At 43.0% G+C, this 17322-nt stretch overlaps 1 protein-coding gene across 11 annotated transcripts in view; it reads left to right on the forward strand.

Annotated features, from left to right (window-relative positions):
- The window catches only part of PHLDB2 (pleckstrin homology like domain family B member 2), a 110710-nt gene that overhangs the window by 56679 nt on the left and 36709 nt on the right, over window positions 1–17322 (forward strand). For all 11 annotated transcript variants that reach the window (XM_035315139.1, XM_035315140.1, XM_035315138.1 and 8 more), the window contains 4 exons: window positions 1063–2411; window positions 10331–10714; window positions 12987–13130; window positions 13984–14121. In XM_035315139.1, coding sequence (XP_035171030.1) covers window positions 1063–2411; window positions 10331–10714; window positions 12987–13130; window positions 13984–14121 — 2015 coding nt within the window. The remainder of the gene's footprint in view (window positions 1–1062; window positions 2412–10330; window positions 10715–12986; window positions 13131–13983; window positions 14122–17322) is intronic.

The raw sequence follows: 17322 nt of genomic DNA on the forward strand, positions 1-17322 counted from the left end.
GGTGCCATTTCTACATCAAGGGAAAGCCTGCTCGGGGTGTGTTTGTCTCCTGCAGTGACTGATGCTGTCAGGAGCTGAATTCTTTCCTCCGCTTTCTGCAAAGTGGGACTCAGCGCTATAGGCTAGAGCTTGGCATGTCAGTGAACAACCAAGTTCAGCACAACAACAAAGTTCAGCACAACAAAGGGCTTTTTGGTCTCTGTGCATCCTCAGAATATAAGTTACCGTTCTGAACTTATGTTAGGGACCTGGAAACTGAAACCCCTGTGAAGTGTTTTTAATGGCCATGTGATTGCTGTTCTGAATGAAGCTGTAGAGCCTAGCATTATACTGCCTTGGGGCTATCTTTTAACTGAAATGCTCTTTGCAGATGTAGTTACATGACTTTCTATTTTAAGAACGTTAAGCACTGAGCTGAAACACCTTGAGAAATGGGCCTCAGTTCTGTACTTTTCCATGAAGCTCTGCATGACTATCCATGGAGTAAGCAGAAGGGTAACAAACTCTTACTGAACTTATTAGTATTTTGGGGCTTGAATGAATTAGTTGCATGGGTTAAAAGAAAAGGTGACCCAGAACAGTACCTGTATCCTGAGCCCTGAAAGAGTTGCATTCAATTCTTTTCTCTACTGTTGGCTTTGTATCTTCTCTTTCTACCTTAATTCCTTGTCTGTCATAAATAAAACACAGGGCAGAAATGCTTTCTTACCACATGAACATCTTAGGAGGCTCAGGCTTATAAAGACTGCGAGCCACAGAGTCCAGCAATGGATAGGACAACAAAGAGTCAAGTCTCTTCCTAACTGTGCTGCTGGTTTGTAATGTGAATTTGGTGATGTCTGACAACCTTTTTTTTTTTCCTGTCACTTTACAATTTTAGCAAAACCAGACATTGGAAGATTGCTTATACACCACTTCGTCTAATGATCTGAGACACATTTATAACAAGCGTGATAATGATTTGAATATGTTCTTTTGAAGACAGTATGCAGGCATGTGTATGCAAGAAGCTACTTACTTGTTTACTAAGAACTTTTTCTTCTTGTTTTCTCTTCCCTACAGATTCCAGTAAGATTATGGCAGAGTATAGCCACACACAAAACCAGATGGAATTACAAAATACTAGTTTGGGAAAGGGTTCTGTGGCGAATTCCCTTGAAAATGGTCTCCAGGATATTATGGAAAACCTCAACACGAAGAAATATTCATCAAGTCTCAAATTTAAAACAAACGGGGACTATGCTGGTTCTTATTTAACCCTTTCACAACCTGTGGCAGTTAAACCCAATCCTTCCACCAGTGTTAAAAACACACACTCTGTTACCAAAATTCAAGGAGGCAAGCTGTTCCCTTGTGAAAGTCCGTATCTTCCAGATAAAAGCTTCTCTGTAAAGCATTTGAGCTCTGTGTCGGGCACATCTCCATCCCTCAGTGGGTACGGTTTAGGAAGGACGGACTTTGATATTCATGCCAATAGAGAAAATGAAAAATCTCTTGGGCACATGGATAAGTTTTACTACTCCAAGTATAGCCAGAAAAACAAATCATATGACAATGTCTACTTCCCAGGAATGCTGGACACGAAGAAGATCTCAGGCTCTCTTCTCACAATGTGGAATGGCAGCTCAGGGAGCGAGCTGATGCTTTCCCCTGGTAGCAATTCAGGGGCAGCCAGCATGCCTTCAAGCCCAAAGCAAGGTAGGAGGATGAATATTGAGGACAGCCTAGCCCTTCATGCAAAGCCAGTTAAACACAAGGATGTGATGATGGAGGCTCTGGGTTCTCGACCTAGGAAATACTCTGGTGGATCTCTAAGTCATATGGGAATGTACAGCCGTTCCCTACCCAGGCTTCATAAATCAACGGAAAGCCAACTGATGCCATTAAGTTTGCCCCCAAGAAACTCTCTGGGTAATACTAAAAGGAAAAAACTTGGAGAAAAGGATCTACCTCAGAATGCTTTAGATGCTGACAATTACCTGAATTTTTCTTCGTGCAGCTCAGGGGTTTCACCACATGCAAGTTCTATCTCTGGGAACAATCCCTACGTTAGTTCGACTCTTAATGTTCCTGCAAGCCCTCGAATTGCTAAAAAAATGCTTTTAGCATCTTCTTCCTCGTATATTCCAGATGATTTTGATAGACTTGGACTCTCAGGAACAAGTCCCAGTAGTTCGTTCTCCCCTGTGGATTTTGACAGATCATTCTCTGTCAGAAGAAACCTCTCCACCAGCTCCATGGAATTTGATGACACTGATTTGGAAAGTTACAGACAAACGCCCAACTCGCTGCAGACTTCTGTGAGAGAGCGGAAGAACAGCATCAGCTCCATTTCAGGGAGAGAGGACCTCATGGACTACCACAGGAGGCAGAGGGAGGAGCGGCTCCGGGAGCAGGAGATGGAACGCCTGGTAATTTTTTCTTTTCCTTTGAGCTTCTCATGGCAGCTGGTGTTGGCAAAATGTCTTTCCCAGATCTAGCCATCGGGAGGGTATAGCAAAACATAAGCTGTTGCCTTTTGAAATTCAAATTTCACTGACGTCAGATGCATTGTTTATTACTGCAGTCCATTAAGCTAATGATTAAGTGGCATGCTGCTGTAAGAGCTCAGATGGACAGTGCTGTTCAGCCATCCTAAAAAATACATTGTAACCCACATAAATTGTGTTCGTTCATCCTGTGGGCTTGGCTAAAACGTCTGTGTGCAGAAAGCCCACAATTTGCACTGCAGGGTTCCAACAATTATGTTTCAGCTGATGGCAGTGTTTGATGGTGAGTGGGTAAAATGGATTTGTCTCCACTGCAAGCTGCTCAGAGTCCTGTCTGCTGTGCTGTGGAGTCAGGTAGGCGTTGGGGTCTGTTCGATGGGCAGCATCAGAGTTCTCTCCGCTTGGTTGTGGTTTTACCTCCTGAGTATTTGCATTAAAATACAGGCATTTTTGCTTCTCTCTTCCCCTGAAAGGAGAGTAGCGGAAGGGGACAGAGCTTCTGTCTTTGTGCAGTAGCTGCAAAAGTCTAGTCAACATAAAACTGCGTACCGCTTCAGCCCTGAATTACACCTGATAGTAAGGCACAACTTTTATGTGTTATTGAAACAACTGTAAGGTAAAAGAAAAAAATAATCTTCGGTATAGTCAAAGAGGGATGAAACAGTTTCATATTGAAGCTCCCTGAGGTGATACTTGGTAATTCTTGAAATTGTTGGCAGTGACTGCCTTGGCCCTTCTAACATGCATTCATACTGTACTGATTTTATTGTCCGCATACGTGTATTATTGAGTCTTCACCTTGAGGCCTTAACTTTGGATGTGTGCTTTGACTCCGGTCTTGATAGGTTTGGGCTCTTGCCCCTGTCTAGCTCGCCTACAGCCCAAGAGCCCATGGCAGAGCTCGGCGAGCCACAAAAACACGCTGTGCCCCCAGGACAGAAGGTGAGGAGACCTGGTGAGGGAGCAGGGCTTGCAGACCCCCTGAGGGTTATGCTTTTGCACGTCTAAGGAGAAATCATCAGCAGAAGTGCTCAGGGGTTATTTCCTCCTCTCTCCCTGTTGCTTTCCCGCTCCATGTTGAAATCTCCTCGCTGTTCCCAATTGTCATGTTTAGTGTGTGCCAAGTGGCACTGACGTGTTATCAGAGGGCTTTCCAGACAGCAGCGATGTAAAACTTGAGCGGTGATCAGTCATGAAAGCCAACACAGGGAGTGTATTTATATTTCAAAGAGAACAGCATTTTTTGCGGTGAGGCACTGGAGATACGGGGCTGGTTCTGTATTCAGTAATGCTAAACATTGTTCTCATTTTATACTTGGATGTAATGACTAAGTTTTTTTTTGCCCCCGCTATTTCTTTATTCTTGGGACAATACTTCCTTCACGTCTTGGTTCTTTAAAAAGTGAATTTGCCTTGTGTTTTTCCAAGCATGTCAGAACTTTTGAAAAAAAGGGTGATGTTTTGTGTGTATTGTACAATTTGGACATGTGGAAAGTTAATCTTCCGTTCAGGGTCCTGCTCAGTATTTCTCAGTACTGTTTGTTCCTCCTTTTTGAGTATCTGGTTAAAGGGCTGCATATCAGGAGGGAGCCTCCTTCCAGTGGTTAGTTGAGTAACTAACAAATAGGTTTTCAGATTTCTGAGAGGAAGGAATATATTTGGTTGAAAAGAAAAAAAAAATAAATCTCATAATCTTCCTCCACAAACTCCACATCAGCCTGTTGTATGTTAGGGTCCCATTTTGTTTTATTTTTGTCCTTTTGAGTGGTTGGAGGCGTGAGAGGGTCCTCATGTATCCAGCCTGAGCTTCCAAAGCACAGCTTTGTCTGATTTTTATGGCAGGTGGCATGGATGAAGGTTGGAGATCCAGGTCTGCTCAGGCCTGTTTTGGGGAGCAGGGTGTGTGTGGGATAAATGAAAACCCACAACCACCAAATAAGTGCCTTTGGATAGCAAAACCCGAATACTTTGCGTTCTCAGAGACAGGTAAAAGTCCAGACTGAGTGTCTGGTGGGTGAATGGTGGGGGAAGCCCAGTCCTTTTAAGCATAAATATTAGACTCTAATGTGCTGTGTCTTTGAAGCAAGGCAGGCAGAAGGAAAATGTAGGACTGCTCGGAGGCTCCTCAGAAGGATGAGGCTGCTCCACAAGCCAGATGCTGAGTGGAGAGCAGCACAGCTGGCACCAGCACTACCCCTGTGGCCACCCTGCTGGCACAGGGCTGGCTTGGGCCTCGTGTTTGCCAGCTGCTGCTCACCTCTGAATTTTTTGGCAAAGCCATGTGCACATTAGAGTTTGCCCTAGTGTCTGCCCTCGGTCTCTTCTCTATTTTTACTACTTTTGTTGTTGCCCTTTTTTTGTCCCATATAAATTATTCTGTGAGTTTTACTTGTGCTTAGTTTGCTTTTTAAGTGACAGAGGCCCCTCAGGAGGTTTGCATTTTGAATTGCTGCTACTGTCTGCATACGAAACAAAGCGATCTGCTGTCATCACCCAGAGAAATATACACAGAATTGTAAAAAATAGTGCAAATAGTGAAAATGCTCCACGCAGTTTTTTGGAGTGATTAAAACATCTGAGTTGTAATGTGGCCCAGTGCACCAAAGAGGGAAGACACCTACATACTCGCATAGCATTTGCTGTTGCCCCCTCAAGTTTCCTTTCCATGTGCCTTTCACCAAAACCAGCTGAACACCGGGGTCGCCTTTGCTCCTGCTCCTGCTGGCTCTGTGTCCGGGCTGGCCGGGTGCCACATCTCTCCGGGCGGATGTTGATCCAAGTTTTACACAAGTAGATGCAACAGTGAGCTATTGCTGAGGTTAGCCCGCGAGCCTCGTAAACAAGGAACAGAGTTAACACTGGGATCTAAGAATAGGCAACGAGATTCAGTCAGCTATTGAATTCATGTTTTTTATTTCTTGTTCAAAGAGGAAATCTTTTTTTTGTTGTTGTTTTCCCCTGCCTGAGATAAAAGGCAAATTGTTGTAGCTGCTGGAACTGAAAGGCGGTTGTTCTCCCCAGCCCGTGAGGATGTCGGCGGTGGACTGGCACGGCCAGCAGAGCCAGAGAGATATTAATGCCATCTGTTTTGTTTGACACCCTCCCGTCTGAATAGCACCAGCCTTGGTTTTCTGCTGCTGGCTTTCAGGCAGTACGCTGCCTTTCCCCTAGATGGAGGTAGATGCCCAGAAACGAGCCGCTCAGCGGGTGCGCGATACCTTTCGTGGCCCAGCTGCCGGTACGGATCCAAAGCATATGCTGGTAAATGGAGGTTTATGGGATGCAGGAATCGTGCTGGGAGGGATTTCGGCTTATGTGACCAATGACCTAACAAGCAATAATAGAATTAGGAGAGCTTATTCCACGGTCTGCGCGGTCGGAAGAGCATTGAATTTCATTAGGTTTATTCAATAAGTAGGAAGTAATACAGAATTACCCCGAGTCAGGAAAGCACTTTGCAGTCATTCATTACAATTTAGTAAGATGTGCTCGTGTGAGGGGAAAATTAAATGGAAATCTTTGGGAACTTTCAAGGTGGTGCTGCTTTAAAACTGTGCTTAGTAGAGCTTATATATATCTCCATATAGCTTGGAAAAATGTCATACACGTATTTAATAAATTTATTTTGGCACTGTCTTTTTATAGATCCTTTAAACATAAAGTACCCAAGCAGTATTTAAAAGTGTAAGTGACTTGCCTCTTAGAGGAACCCCAGCCAAGCAGATAAAGGCGAGGTCAGGATACTTTTTCCCACAACTAGTGTTGGACAGTCTGTGCAGTGTCATAGAGTAGCTACTTAGCAACAGTTTAGTTTAATAAATGAACAAGTGCCGTATAAGAGGATAAAACAAACAAACAAAAAAAAAAACAAATCCCCTGCAGGATATAATTAACACTGATAACTTGGTAAATTTTTACTTTAATTACTCCAGAACTTTTCTGTAGAATCTTTAATAATCCAGAGTGTGGATTTAGTGTACTTAATTTGTGCAGCTCTGTGTTTTATTAAAAGGAGCTATATATAGGAAGAAGGGAAGACATGAATTTCAGTAGACCTGCTTTTAATTACAGAAGTTGAGCAGTGCTCTACAGCTCCTGTCCTCGGTGTAAATGGGGAACTGGGCTCTGCAAAAGCTCCTCCGTAAGGTTCCTGCCCAGAGTCTGGCTCTGGTCTGTGCCCCTGAGCTGTTTGACTTTTGTCTCCATTTCTCTCGTGCCTGTAACAGGGAGGCAAGGATCAGGCATGCTGCTCCTCGGGGCTGTGTCTCGCCTTCTGCAGCTCTCCTTACGGGTCCCTGCTGGGAAAGGCTCCCTGGGCATCCGCCGGGAGAAACAAACGTGAAACACAAGTTCTATCTCCAAATTCGGTGCTGCTGCTGGTAGTCTCATAGCCAGAAGACTAAACGGTAGAATGAATGAGGCTGAAAGTGAGGAAGTGGCACAGGTCAGACGGAAGGGGTACAATGGCAAGAGCTGCTCTCAGCCCCAGTTGGCAGTCTGGCTTGGAAACAAGCTCTGTCTCCAAATCTGAGACAGGTGTGTGATCACCACTTCCTTTAAAAACCCAGGCAGGAAAGAGAAGCTTTCCTCCTGCCCCTTGCCCACAGGGTCCCAAGCATGTAGTAAGTAAGTAAGGTAGTAAGTAAGAAGGTCTGGTGAGTTTGCTGTTCTGCTCTTGCTGCCTCATTTCCCCTGTCCTTTTTGACTTGCTGCTGCTCAGACGTTTTGTGTTGGAGCCAGGTGTTTGCCTGTCCGTGAGGCTTTTAAAGAGCAGTGGGAGCTGGGAAGGGCAGCAGCCTCTTCTTCAGACAAAGGGAGCTGCTGAGTAGCCACAAGCCTCGTCAGCTCCAGTCACAAAGGACAGGCTGCACATGTATTTTTAATGAAACCTTGGGTTATACAGTTGCTAATGGCACTTAGCTGAAAAGCTTCCTGCTTGCCACAGCTGGCTAACCCTATCTTGCCTTGATACCTAGATATGGCACGACCTCCACACATTTGTAAAATCCATGCAACATGTGACATGCAGCGGGTGAATAAATCCAGGAGCTGCTGACCTAGTTGTCTTTGAATGAGAGGGAGTTATTTGTCTCTGCTATTGCAGAATATTTTTCTTCACGGGGTGCCAGGGATGTGTATTAATGTTATTGTTAAGCAGTAGCAGAGGAGGGTTGTTATCCCCTTGTCCCATCCTCCTTCAGCACCTAAATTTCCAGGCATTCAAACGTGGTAAGTAGCTTTGTCAAAGCGTCTTGTGGCAAAACTGCTAAGGTAGCAAGAGCGCGAGACCTGTGTGCTCTTTTTCACAACAGATTAAATATCCAGTGAAAGTACACCAAGATGTTTTAGTCTGTTAGAATGGGCATTTTATGGGCAAACGTACCAAAAGCAGACTCAAAAGGTTTGATCCAACAGCCCTTCCTCCCAGCATGCCTTTTTTCTCTACCGTGTTTGGCGTCACAATTAAAATCACAAAAATCATCACCTGAACTTCTCGTGTGCTTCTGCTCTTGCACTTTTCTTGCAGGGGTGCATTCCTAGCTAGCCGCTTGACTCGGAAATTTACACTGAACAGTTAAATGCAGGTGTGCTGGAGCTGGAATGAGCTGGCCGAGACGAACCGATGAGAATAGGGTGTATAAAATAGCCACCCAGCTTCCTGCCCGTAAGCCTCTCGCTACGTGTCAAAATAGAAGTGAGAGGTAGCGGCATTTCGGTCATGTGTCTGCAAGTTCAGCAGGACTTTTTTGAAGCTTGGCAGAGGTTTTCCTGTGATTTTAGAGTTTTTCTGACCACGTGGGGCTTGGGGAAGGAAGGATCCCTTTGCAGGGCTGCTCACAAAAGGAGAGGTTTGTAGGGAGAGCTCCTTACCTGGTGCTCAGGCTGGGATGAGCAGCAGCTGTGCCTGAAAACCTAAACCTGCTGTTTGCCGTCATTGTTGGAAGGATGGGGGGCTGGCCTGGGGTAATGTGATATATCCTGCTGTGGCAGGGAGGGATGGCACTTCATACCCTAAGGCCGTTCATATGGCACTTCATATCTTATCCTAATTTCCCATCTATAACCATCAGGATCCTAGCGAGCGGCCAGGCCTGGTGCTGTCGCACCATTGCTGCTGGCACTCCTGGCCAGAGCTTGCACAGCGCTTTAGGAATTGGGTCTCGTGGCCAAAGGCTTACCACGAGGGAGGGCCACGGCTTCGGCGGGCTGAGGGAGCAGGCTGAGGGTCTGGCAGGAGTCGCAGAGAGGGAGCAGGGCTCGGCGGGGTTATAATTATGCTGGTCATTTGGGGTTGAGGGCCGGCTGCGGAATCTGCTGGATCCACTTGGTGGAAAGTTTGAGCTTGCAGGGCTCCGTGCCTTGGGCAGCTCGGCTCTGCCACTGCCAGGGAAGGGACATGAAACCCACCTGAAGGCAGAAGCTCTGGGTCGGGTAGGGCTTGGGGGGGCTCAGGCTCTTTCTGAAGGATGGAGACGTAGCTCGGCAGCTAACTGTGGGTGATTGCAGGGAGCGTGTGGTGCGTACAGCCACCTAATCTTGTGACTCTCCGAGAAGCCGTGTGCCTGTGAAGTGGTGTTACGTTCTCATGAGATTCCAGTGGCTTGCCGCATGGAGAGCAAAAGCAACGCAGTGCCCTCGCCGCTCTGCTTGATCCGTCTCGTGTCACTTGCAGTGCACGGGGAGCGTTAGGACCACCAGAAGTGGCTGCTTTGCAAAGCCCGCTTGCAAACGTAGTGCCAGGTAGAGCGCGGACACTGCGTGCATCTGCAGTGCTTCTTGGGGAGGGTGGCTGAGGATTTCGGTGTTGTGCCTTTCTTTCTGAATATGGTTAAAAGAAGGGTTTCCTAGAAATAAGGAATGGGGTCATTAGTGCAGGGATTAATGCCAAGCATGAAACTTTCACCGTGGTGTTTTTTCCCCGGCAGAATTTTCAATAGACTTATGGTAAGCAATTTTTTATTTACGTTACTTTTCTTCTCTAGCAAAAGGAACGTGAAATAGCATAAAAGCAGCACCTCTTAAAAATGAAAAGGTCAAGCCCTTTCATCTGAAATAGAGGTTACAGGAGTCTATGTATACAACAAAAAATAAAGCAAATGCAGCTTTCTGATACTTTTTTAAAGTATCCTAGAGATCTAGTAGACTTCCAGGAATTTATGTTTATAGCAACTTGAAGTGTGTCAGGTCAAACTGGCACAGCTATGCAGACTGTCAAGTTTGAAATGTTAATGTGAATCTGTATGGAGTTTGAGGGAACTGGTAAGGAAAGATTCCCCCCATTGCTGTGCATTGGGTGTCGGTGGTATTTTAGATGTGGTGCCTTGTGTTTCTGTTCATGCTCCTAAAGCATGTCTCAAAATGTGGACTAATTCTCTCACAAAAAATGGAATCAATGTTAACATAACAGAAAATCAAAAAAATCAGAAATTAATGAGTTTGTGGAAAATCTGCAATGTTTTGTAGCATAAGTGCAAAACAGAGTTAATATGTGAAGCTTACTGGACACATACATGTAAATTAGGCATGGTTACAGCAACCAGAATGTACAATATTAATATTATTTTTTCTACATTGGAAAGAGAAGCAGATGTCTTAATTTAAGTAGATATTCATTTCTGTGAAATGCACTTTAATTTTTTTAGGGCTTTCTTCCATGTTGATTCTTTGTCCTACACCGCAATTTATATGCGTAGATCTGTTTACTATCTCTGAATATTAAAGGTATACGTGGAATTGGATTACTTTAATCCATCACTATAAAAATAAGCAGCATTTTTTTAACTTCATCTTTACTTTAGCTCACACGTGAAGTTTATTGCTGTTATCTTTCCTTAAACTAGGAACGACAGCGGCTGGAGACGATCCTCAATTTGTGTGCAGAATACTCCAAATCTGACAGTGACCCTGCTGCAACTACGACGGTTGCTGATGTTCAAAAAATTAACAAAGAACTTGAAAAGCTTCAGCTGTCAGATGAGGACTCAGTGTTCGAAGACTCGCAGATGAATCTGGAAACGAGGTTTAGAAACCACTTGAAATCATCTGCAAGTGACTCAGATTTCTCGGAACCAAGTAACCACAGTCGCAGCACCACTGCTTTCCTTTCCTCTCGAGGGCTGAGAGCTGACGAGCACTTCAATGAAAACATGAAGCCTCCTCCTTTAGCTGCTCCTGGCTTCCTGAAGGATTCCACTGAATCTTCGTACCTAAGTATCACACCAAAGGTAATGCTGGGTAGGAAGAAATAGTGCAGTCTCAGGTAGATGGCTTGAAATCCTCCTCCTCTGGAAGTTGGTTTTCACAGCAGGAATCACAGTTGGGATGGCTCAGGTAGAAGAATTCATCTCAGAGCTCACGTAGCTTAGCACCCAGTGACTGATTTCATTTCCTGTGAAAACTGTTAGTACTGGGAGTATTTTTCTGAGAGATGTAGGATTTCGGGGGACTTCAGCATTTTCTAAGGGAGAATGACTTGTCTGAACAATTTAAAACTACTTAAATAAGCAAAGTTTCAGGAGTCCTGCTTAGAGCTGTGCTGAGGCAGAGGAAATAAGGTAAGTGCTACCATACTCTCCTAGATGAGGCTCCCTTTTCCTGTAAGAGGAGGGTATTTTCTCATTTGGAAAACCAGAACAGCTTCAGAGGAGGTGAAGAGGATTCGCTTGAGCTGAGTTTGCTCTCCTGTTGACTCTCCCTGGGCTGGACCCAAGCTGCTTGTCAAATCAGCTGCTGCCTCATGAGGCGTACAGTGGCAGCTTGCCTCCTGGCACATGATGGAACGAACGCAGCTCCTAGGCTTGCTGTGATGCAGCTTCTTCCCCCTCTCCTTCATCCTGCTGTTTCGTTCACGAAGGGAGTTGTCCTTTAAAAAATGAGCTAATGGCGTTCCTAGCAATCTCCTTCAGCCGGGAGAGCAGCAGCATCGTCCAGGGTGGGGAAACAGCCTCTCATCCATTTTGGGTCCGTGCCCGGGCTCTCTTGTGCCAGATGGAGCAGTGCAGCCATTTCTGGGGAAAGACAGTGTGCTAATAAGCTTGATAAGTATTTCCAATAATTAGAGCGAAGAGCTTAGTAAGACCAACAGGAGCCATAAAAGCAGGTTACTGTTTAACATTGTCATGCTGTGTTAAGTATGGCAAGTATTTTTTGTCTCTCCCCTTCTACGTGTCTAAAATGAATTGTATTTCACTTTTGCTTAACTTCTATGCATTGCTATAGTCAACAGAAGTGTAAAGAAAAACATTTCATCTTAAACAGGGGTATCTCTTTGGAAATCTGTCGTCCAAATTTGAAATTATGTTAAACAGAAACATAGCATTAAGGTTTTACGTGGTCTTACCAGGTCTTTCCATGTTCGAAAGGTAGTGAAACATTTCATTTACAAGTTCCTGTGGTCTTGCGTTTCTTTCCCATTTGTTTATTTCTTCCTACAAGTCAGAGGCTATTTTAAATCCTTATTAGGAGGTTGAAATTGAAGATGTTATGTCAGCATTATCCGAGCAGGATACTGGACAAAAAGAGGCTTTCCTGCTAGGATTACTGCTGCTAATCAAGGAATGCCATTCGTTCATTGTAAAGGGAGCCCTGCTAAGTCCTGAGCAAAGCAGTAAATGAGCAACTGTGTTAATGGTACACAGCTCATTGTTTTAAAATACTGAGATCAGATTTGTCCACGATAATTTGGCCGTGCCTGCTCTCAGAATAGCCATTCAGTAGCTGACCTGAGCCTCTTTAGAGCAAAGCTGTGTGGTCCAGTGGTTAATGCAAAGCCCTGCGCAGCCTGCTTCTAATTCAGGCTGGAGACAATGAGCGAGCAGCCTTGCAAAAGTAATTTGATCGCGAGCCCCTGGGGTCACGTGAACATGAAGAATACTTTGGAAACTCAGTACTCTTTGATCTAGCCTTTCTGTTCTCATGAGATCATTGGTGTTTTTCTTAATAATGTTTTTTAATTCTTGGCACAGTTATCTAGTAATTAATGGCAATGAGAAGAGCCATGTTGAAGGGTACTGACTCCTGATGGCTAAGCAGGGGCACAGGACTGAGTTACATCCCTGTTTCACAGAAGCTGCCCCTCTTAATGGCTGGCTACAGAAATGTCCTATTTTACATCCTTGCTTTTATTATATGAACAGCTGCCATCTACATAAAAAGTATCATCATCTATCTCTTTGAAGAGATAAATCAGATTTTTACAAGCTAAATAGCACAGCATGTAAAGAGTTCTCAAAGGTTAGATATTAATAATTCATATAGTATGAATAATATTTTCTGCTCAGTATAGTATTTACTTCCAGAGCTTGGATGTAAAGTGTCATGTTTGTTTCTCTTCTACGCCTTCCAAATATAGAGGTAGCAATATAGTAGATAGGAAATACCTGACAGGTTCAAAACCAGCAACACGGTACTTCTCTAAAATGACTACAATATGAAAGAGGGAAGGAAACACAGTGTTCAACTTCTTGCTGATAAACCTCTTGTAATGTCCAACTGCAGATACCGGAGTGCACAAGTGATGAGCAAAGAGGGCAGGAGCTCACTCGACTGGAGGAGGAGCGCATAGTAATACTAAATAACTTGGAAGAGCTTGAACAGAAGATCAAAGATTTAAATGACCAGATGGATGAATCCTCGAGAGAGGTACGAGATATGTTTTGGTTTTAAATGTCTTGTTCTTAGGTATGCCTACGTGCCATAGATAGGAATGGTAAGTACACATACACGTACGTAGCCTTTGTATCCCGTGCTTCTTCACCAGAGTAAGGCACACTCACAGACGTGCTAGTCTCCTACTGTGAAGGTTATTATTCTCTAGCAGGGGGATGACTGTCATGCTCAGATTAGCCTTTTCCAGCTGTAACCATTATACTCCTAAGTGGAATTAGAACAATCTTGCTTGCTGAATGGTCACTTAATTGATCTAAATACCTTGTGTCACTTGGGTGTTTTATAGTGGTATCTCATGTGACCCTTTAAAGAGAAAGGAAGTGAGATAACTTCCTATTAAACCTCCTTGTCTTTATGGTGGCAAGGTTATGTGGCAGTCTCTTGACTTCTGGAATCTCACAGCTACAGACTAAGCTGGTCAGGCATTTGGGTTGTGTTTATTCCAATTATCAGCAACAGGAAAGAAACAGCTGTTGGAAAAGGGTTTCGTACAGAGCCTGGGCACAGATACTTGGTGTAGTATCATAACAGGAGGAAGCACAGAAGAGAAGAGATAGAAAACAAAACAAAAAAACCCTTCAAAACAATCTTCAAGCTAAAGTTGGTTTGGACTTTATTTTGCAATATTTTATGTTGCAGTTTTACTTTTTTTCAGTTTTGTCATCTCTTTTTAACTTTGTGGGAGTAAAACTGATTTTTTTTTCCTTTTAAAAATATTTCTCTGTTGTAAATTATCAACAACTCACTCCTCTTCCCCCAGAAAATAATGTGTATCAAGATTTCTTTTTAGTTTGGACAGCTTCTGAAAGATGTTTTGTATTCGTAGTTGGATATGGAATGTGCCCTTTTGGATGGGGAGCAGAAATCTGAAACAACAGAGCTGCTGAAGGAGAAGGAAATACTGGATCATCTAAACAGAAAAATAGCTGAGCTGGAGAGAAATGTTATTGGTGAAAAGACAAAGGTAATCAAGTTATCTTAGCTGGCTGTGGGCTCTGTTCCTCTTAATCTTCAGAATGCATTTATATTATTAACATATTGATGCAGGTTGTTTTATGAAGTAGTGTCTCTAAGTAAATGTTATTGATAATTATGGAAGAAAGAAATAGTCTTGTTTCCCCAGATATACTTGACAAGCAAAATAAAGTACGCTTAAGTGAAAAGACCTGATCTACTCTGAAGGTATTTCTGATTGATAAAGAATCCATATAGGGCTTGGACTTGGGTTATCTGTTGTTTGAAAGAACAGTATTAACTGACCTGTTCTTCAGCCTTCCATTTTAGGTTATATATTTTTATTTTATTTTTTAATTAATTCTTTCTCAGCAATGGAGCAGTACAGAAAAAGGTCACCGTTTCAAAAGATGGCTTTAGCTAATAATATACAGATTGATGCATAAGACATCTGTAAAATACATTGTTTGAAAGAAAGTGTATTGGTTTATATGGTTTGTTGACTAACAGTTTTAGTACTATAGAATATTCTCTCTGGGATTAAGTGAAAGGAATCATGTAGTTCTCCTATACAGTCACGTACTTAATTGCTCTCAAATATGCAGCTATATTTGCAAGATAGCACCACAGTACGAGTTAAGCACAGAAAGACAAGAGGCCTGTGAGATGAACCTGTCCCTCTCAAACCAGAGAGGGCTCGTCTCCTCCAGCACGCTCTCTGCTGGTGATGCAGGCCAGCAGTTCCTTTCTCCACAGGAGATGTGCAACAACCAATAATATCTCAAGGTCAGGATTTTTTTTTTTTTTTTTTTTTTCCAGGACTACAAGCCAGTAATGTTTCCTTTTTAAATTTCATCCTCTGCTTCATAATTTAAGCCTGTCACTTATGGAAGTACTCTAGCTAGCCTCTCCCCCCCCCTTTTTTTAAGCTTTCTAGAAATATCTGAAAGACTCTGCATTATTTGCTCTTGTTTAGACAAGCTGGACGTTTTTAGCTCTCTCACTCTTCCTGTTTAACTCAAGCCTTACAGCCTGCATTGTTTTATCCTGAGTTTGTTGTCTTCAATTTATGTCTCCCCTGTATGAACCTGAATGCTGTTTTGCAGCTGCACTCATGAAACCTCTGTGTGAGGAGGAGAAAGGTGATCCCATCTCTTTGCTCTGCAAATTGACAGGACACATCCAATTAAAGCTTCAACTTTCACGGACTTTCCTGCCTGCACCTTTCTTTGTATGCATGTAGTCTGCAGTTCCTCAGCTTTCAGTGATGCCTGTCGTCATGCTTTAAACTGTCTGTATGCTTCATACTTGCTTTTTAGTATGAAGAGGAATTTGAAGTTGATAACAGCAGGTAGGGCAGTGCAAGCAGATACAGCAGCATCCTTTTGCAGAGTAAGTTTTGTTTAGTCTGCTTGGTAACAAATAACATATCTAGAAATTCAGGAAAATTTTTGTAGTTGTTCTCTAATTGACTCGAAGTTCAACAAAAGTAATGGAAATTATTCTAAATCCCGTAGACTGTGTACATTTCCATGCAATCACATGATGGAGCAGATAACATATTTGCACTACTGTGTAACAATCTGAAGATTAAAATGCTGTCTAGTTTAAATTTTCAGTTGAACTATAACATGGGAAGCAACCTAGAAAAAGCACTTGGGTTATTTAAAATAAATATATATATATATATTGAGTGAATTTACTAAGTATGATGCACACCACTGGTCAGATCAGTTAATATGTTTTGGTAGCCTTTTCTCCTGTATTCTTTAAAAACCAAAACCAACAACAAACAGATGCGAGTGTTTGCATTAGACTTAGAGCCATGGCTCAGTTAATGCTGTAAGTATCTCTAGAAATAAATTAGCCCTATGAGAGTACAGGCTTTGTTCTGGAAGACATCTGAAAGTGTTACATAAAAGTGAAAACTTAAAAACAACAAGAAAAGTCTTAAGCAAAATACCTAAAAGGGACAGTTGAAATGTTCTAGAGAAACAGTATCAGCCAGCAAAACAGATGGCACTCATCATGTCAATAAACAAAAGTCCTGGCTGACTTGAGACAACAATATTTTTAAAAGTTTGATTTGTGTGTCTGTATGTTGAAAGTTGCAGCCCCTGCAGATCTGATCCAAGATAGGAAAAATCTTGTGTTTTTTTTTTAGTAGTGAAGAGCCAAACTCCTCCAGGAAAGTAGTGCTCAGGCACAAGTGCAAGGTAGAACTTTTTGCTGAAATAATTTGAAACTTATGAGCTCCGTAACAGAGTTAAGGCTCGTTTTCAGGCTGGTAGTTGCAATCGTTCTGGTATTACTTCTGCATTGTTTTTTGAATGATCAAGTGCTCCAGTGTCTGTACAGTGGTCACAGCATCTTCTAAATTGTCTGAATATTTCACCCTACATAATACTGGTGGACTCAGTGTTGCGGGGTATATCCTGGAAAGAAGTCATTGTGTCCACGAACACAGTGGTTACATTTTTGTTAGGGTAAGGGAAGGGTATCTCAATATGCTGCATGGTTCCTTCTTGAGGTGAAATAAATAGTTGATTTCGTTCATGAAGTGATGCTGTGGCATTAGCACTGTGCATGATGACACTTGTCTCTGGAGTGACTTGAGTATCTCCTGGAATTTGCCACGGATCTCAGCACCTGTTTGACAGGAAACCTCTGCCTGCTTGTATTTCATCCTTACTGATGCACCTGTTTGAAAAACTTGTGAAATTCTTAAAAAGAGAGATCATAAAGTACAAAGTAGGTGCTGAGCCATGTTAGGTACTTGAAGTAGACTGCGGGTGGAATCTTTTGTGTTAACTTTCTACCCGACTCTTTGCCTATTTTTATGGTTTGTGCACAATTCACTTAGATGAGAACACAAATTTTTGACAACCTTTGCACTTGAAGTCATAGTTCAAAAAGAAGTGTGATAACAGGGGCAGTGCTTTCAAGGCAAGAGCATCAGTTGGAAAATGTACTTGAAGTCAGAAGGCAAAGAGACTTTGGGTTTTAACTCCTGGCTGTGCCAGTAAGCTCTTTGCTGCCATACAATGTCTTTGTGTCCCAACATCTTTGCAAATGTGTTTGCGTATTACATGCTGCATTGCATTTTCATCTTATTCAAGGCCTGTGTTCAGCCCTACCTGAACGCAAGGCAGGACTAATGATGATGAAGACTGGATGAGTCCGGGAGGAAAAGGATGTAGTGCATCCCCTG

Source organism: Oxyura jamaicensis, chromosome 1 (genome assembly GCF_011077185.1).
Source record: "Oxyura jamaicensis isolate SHBP4307 breed ruddy duck chromosome 1, BPBGC_Ojam_1.0, whole genome shotgun sequence".
Classification (NCBI taxonomy): domain Eukaryota; kingdom Metazoa; phylum Chordata; class Aves; order Anseriformes; family Anatidae; genus Oxyura; species Oxyura jamaicensis.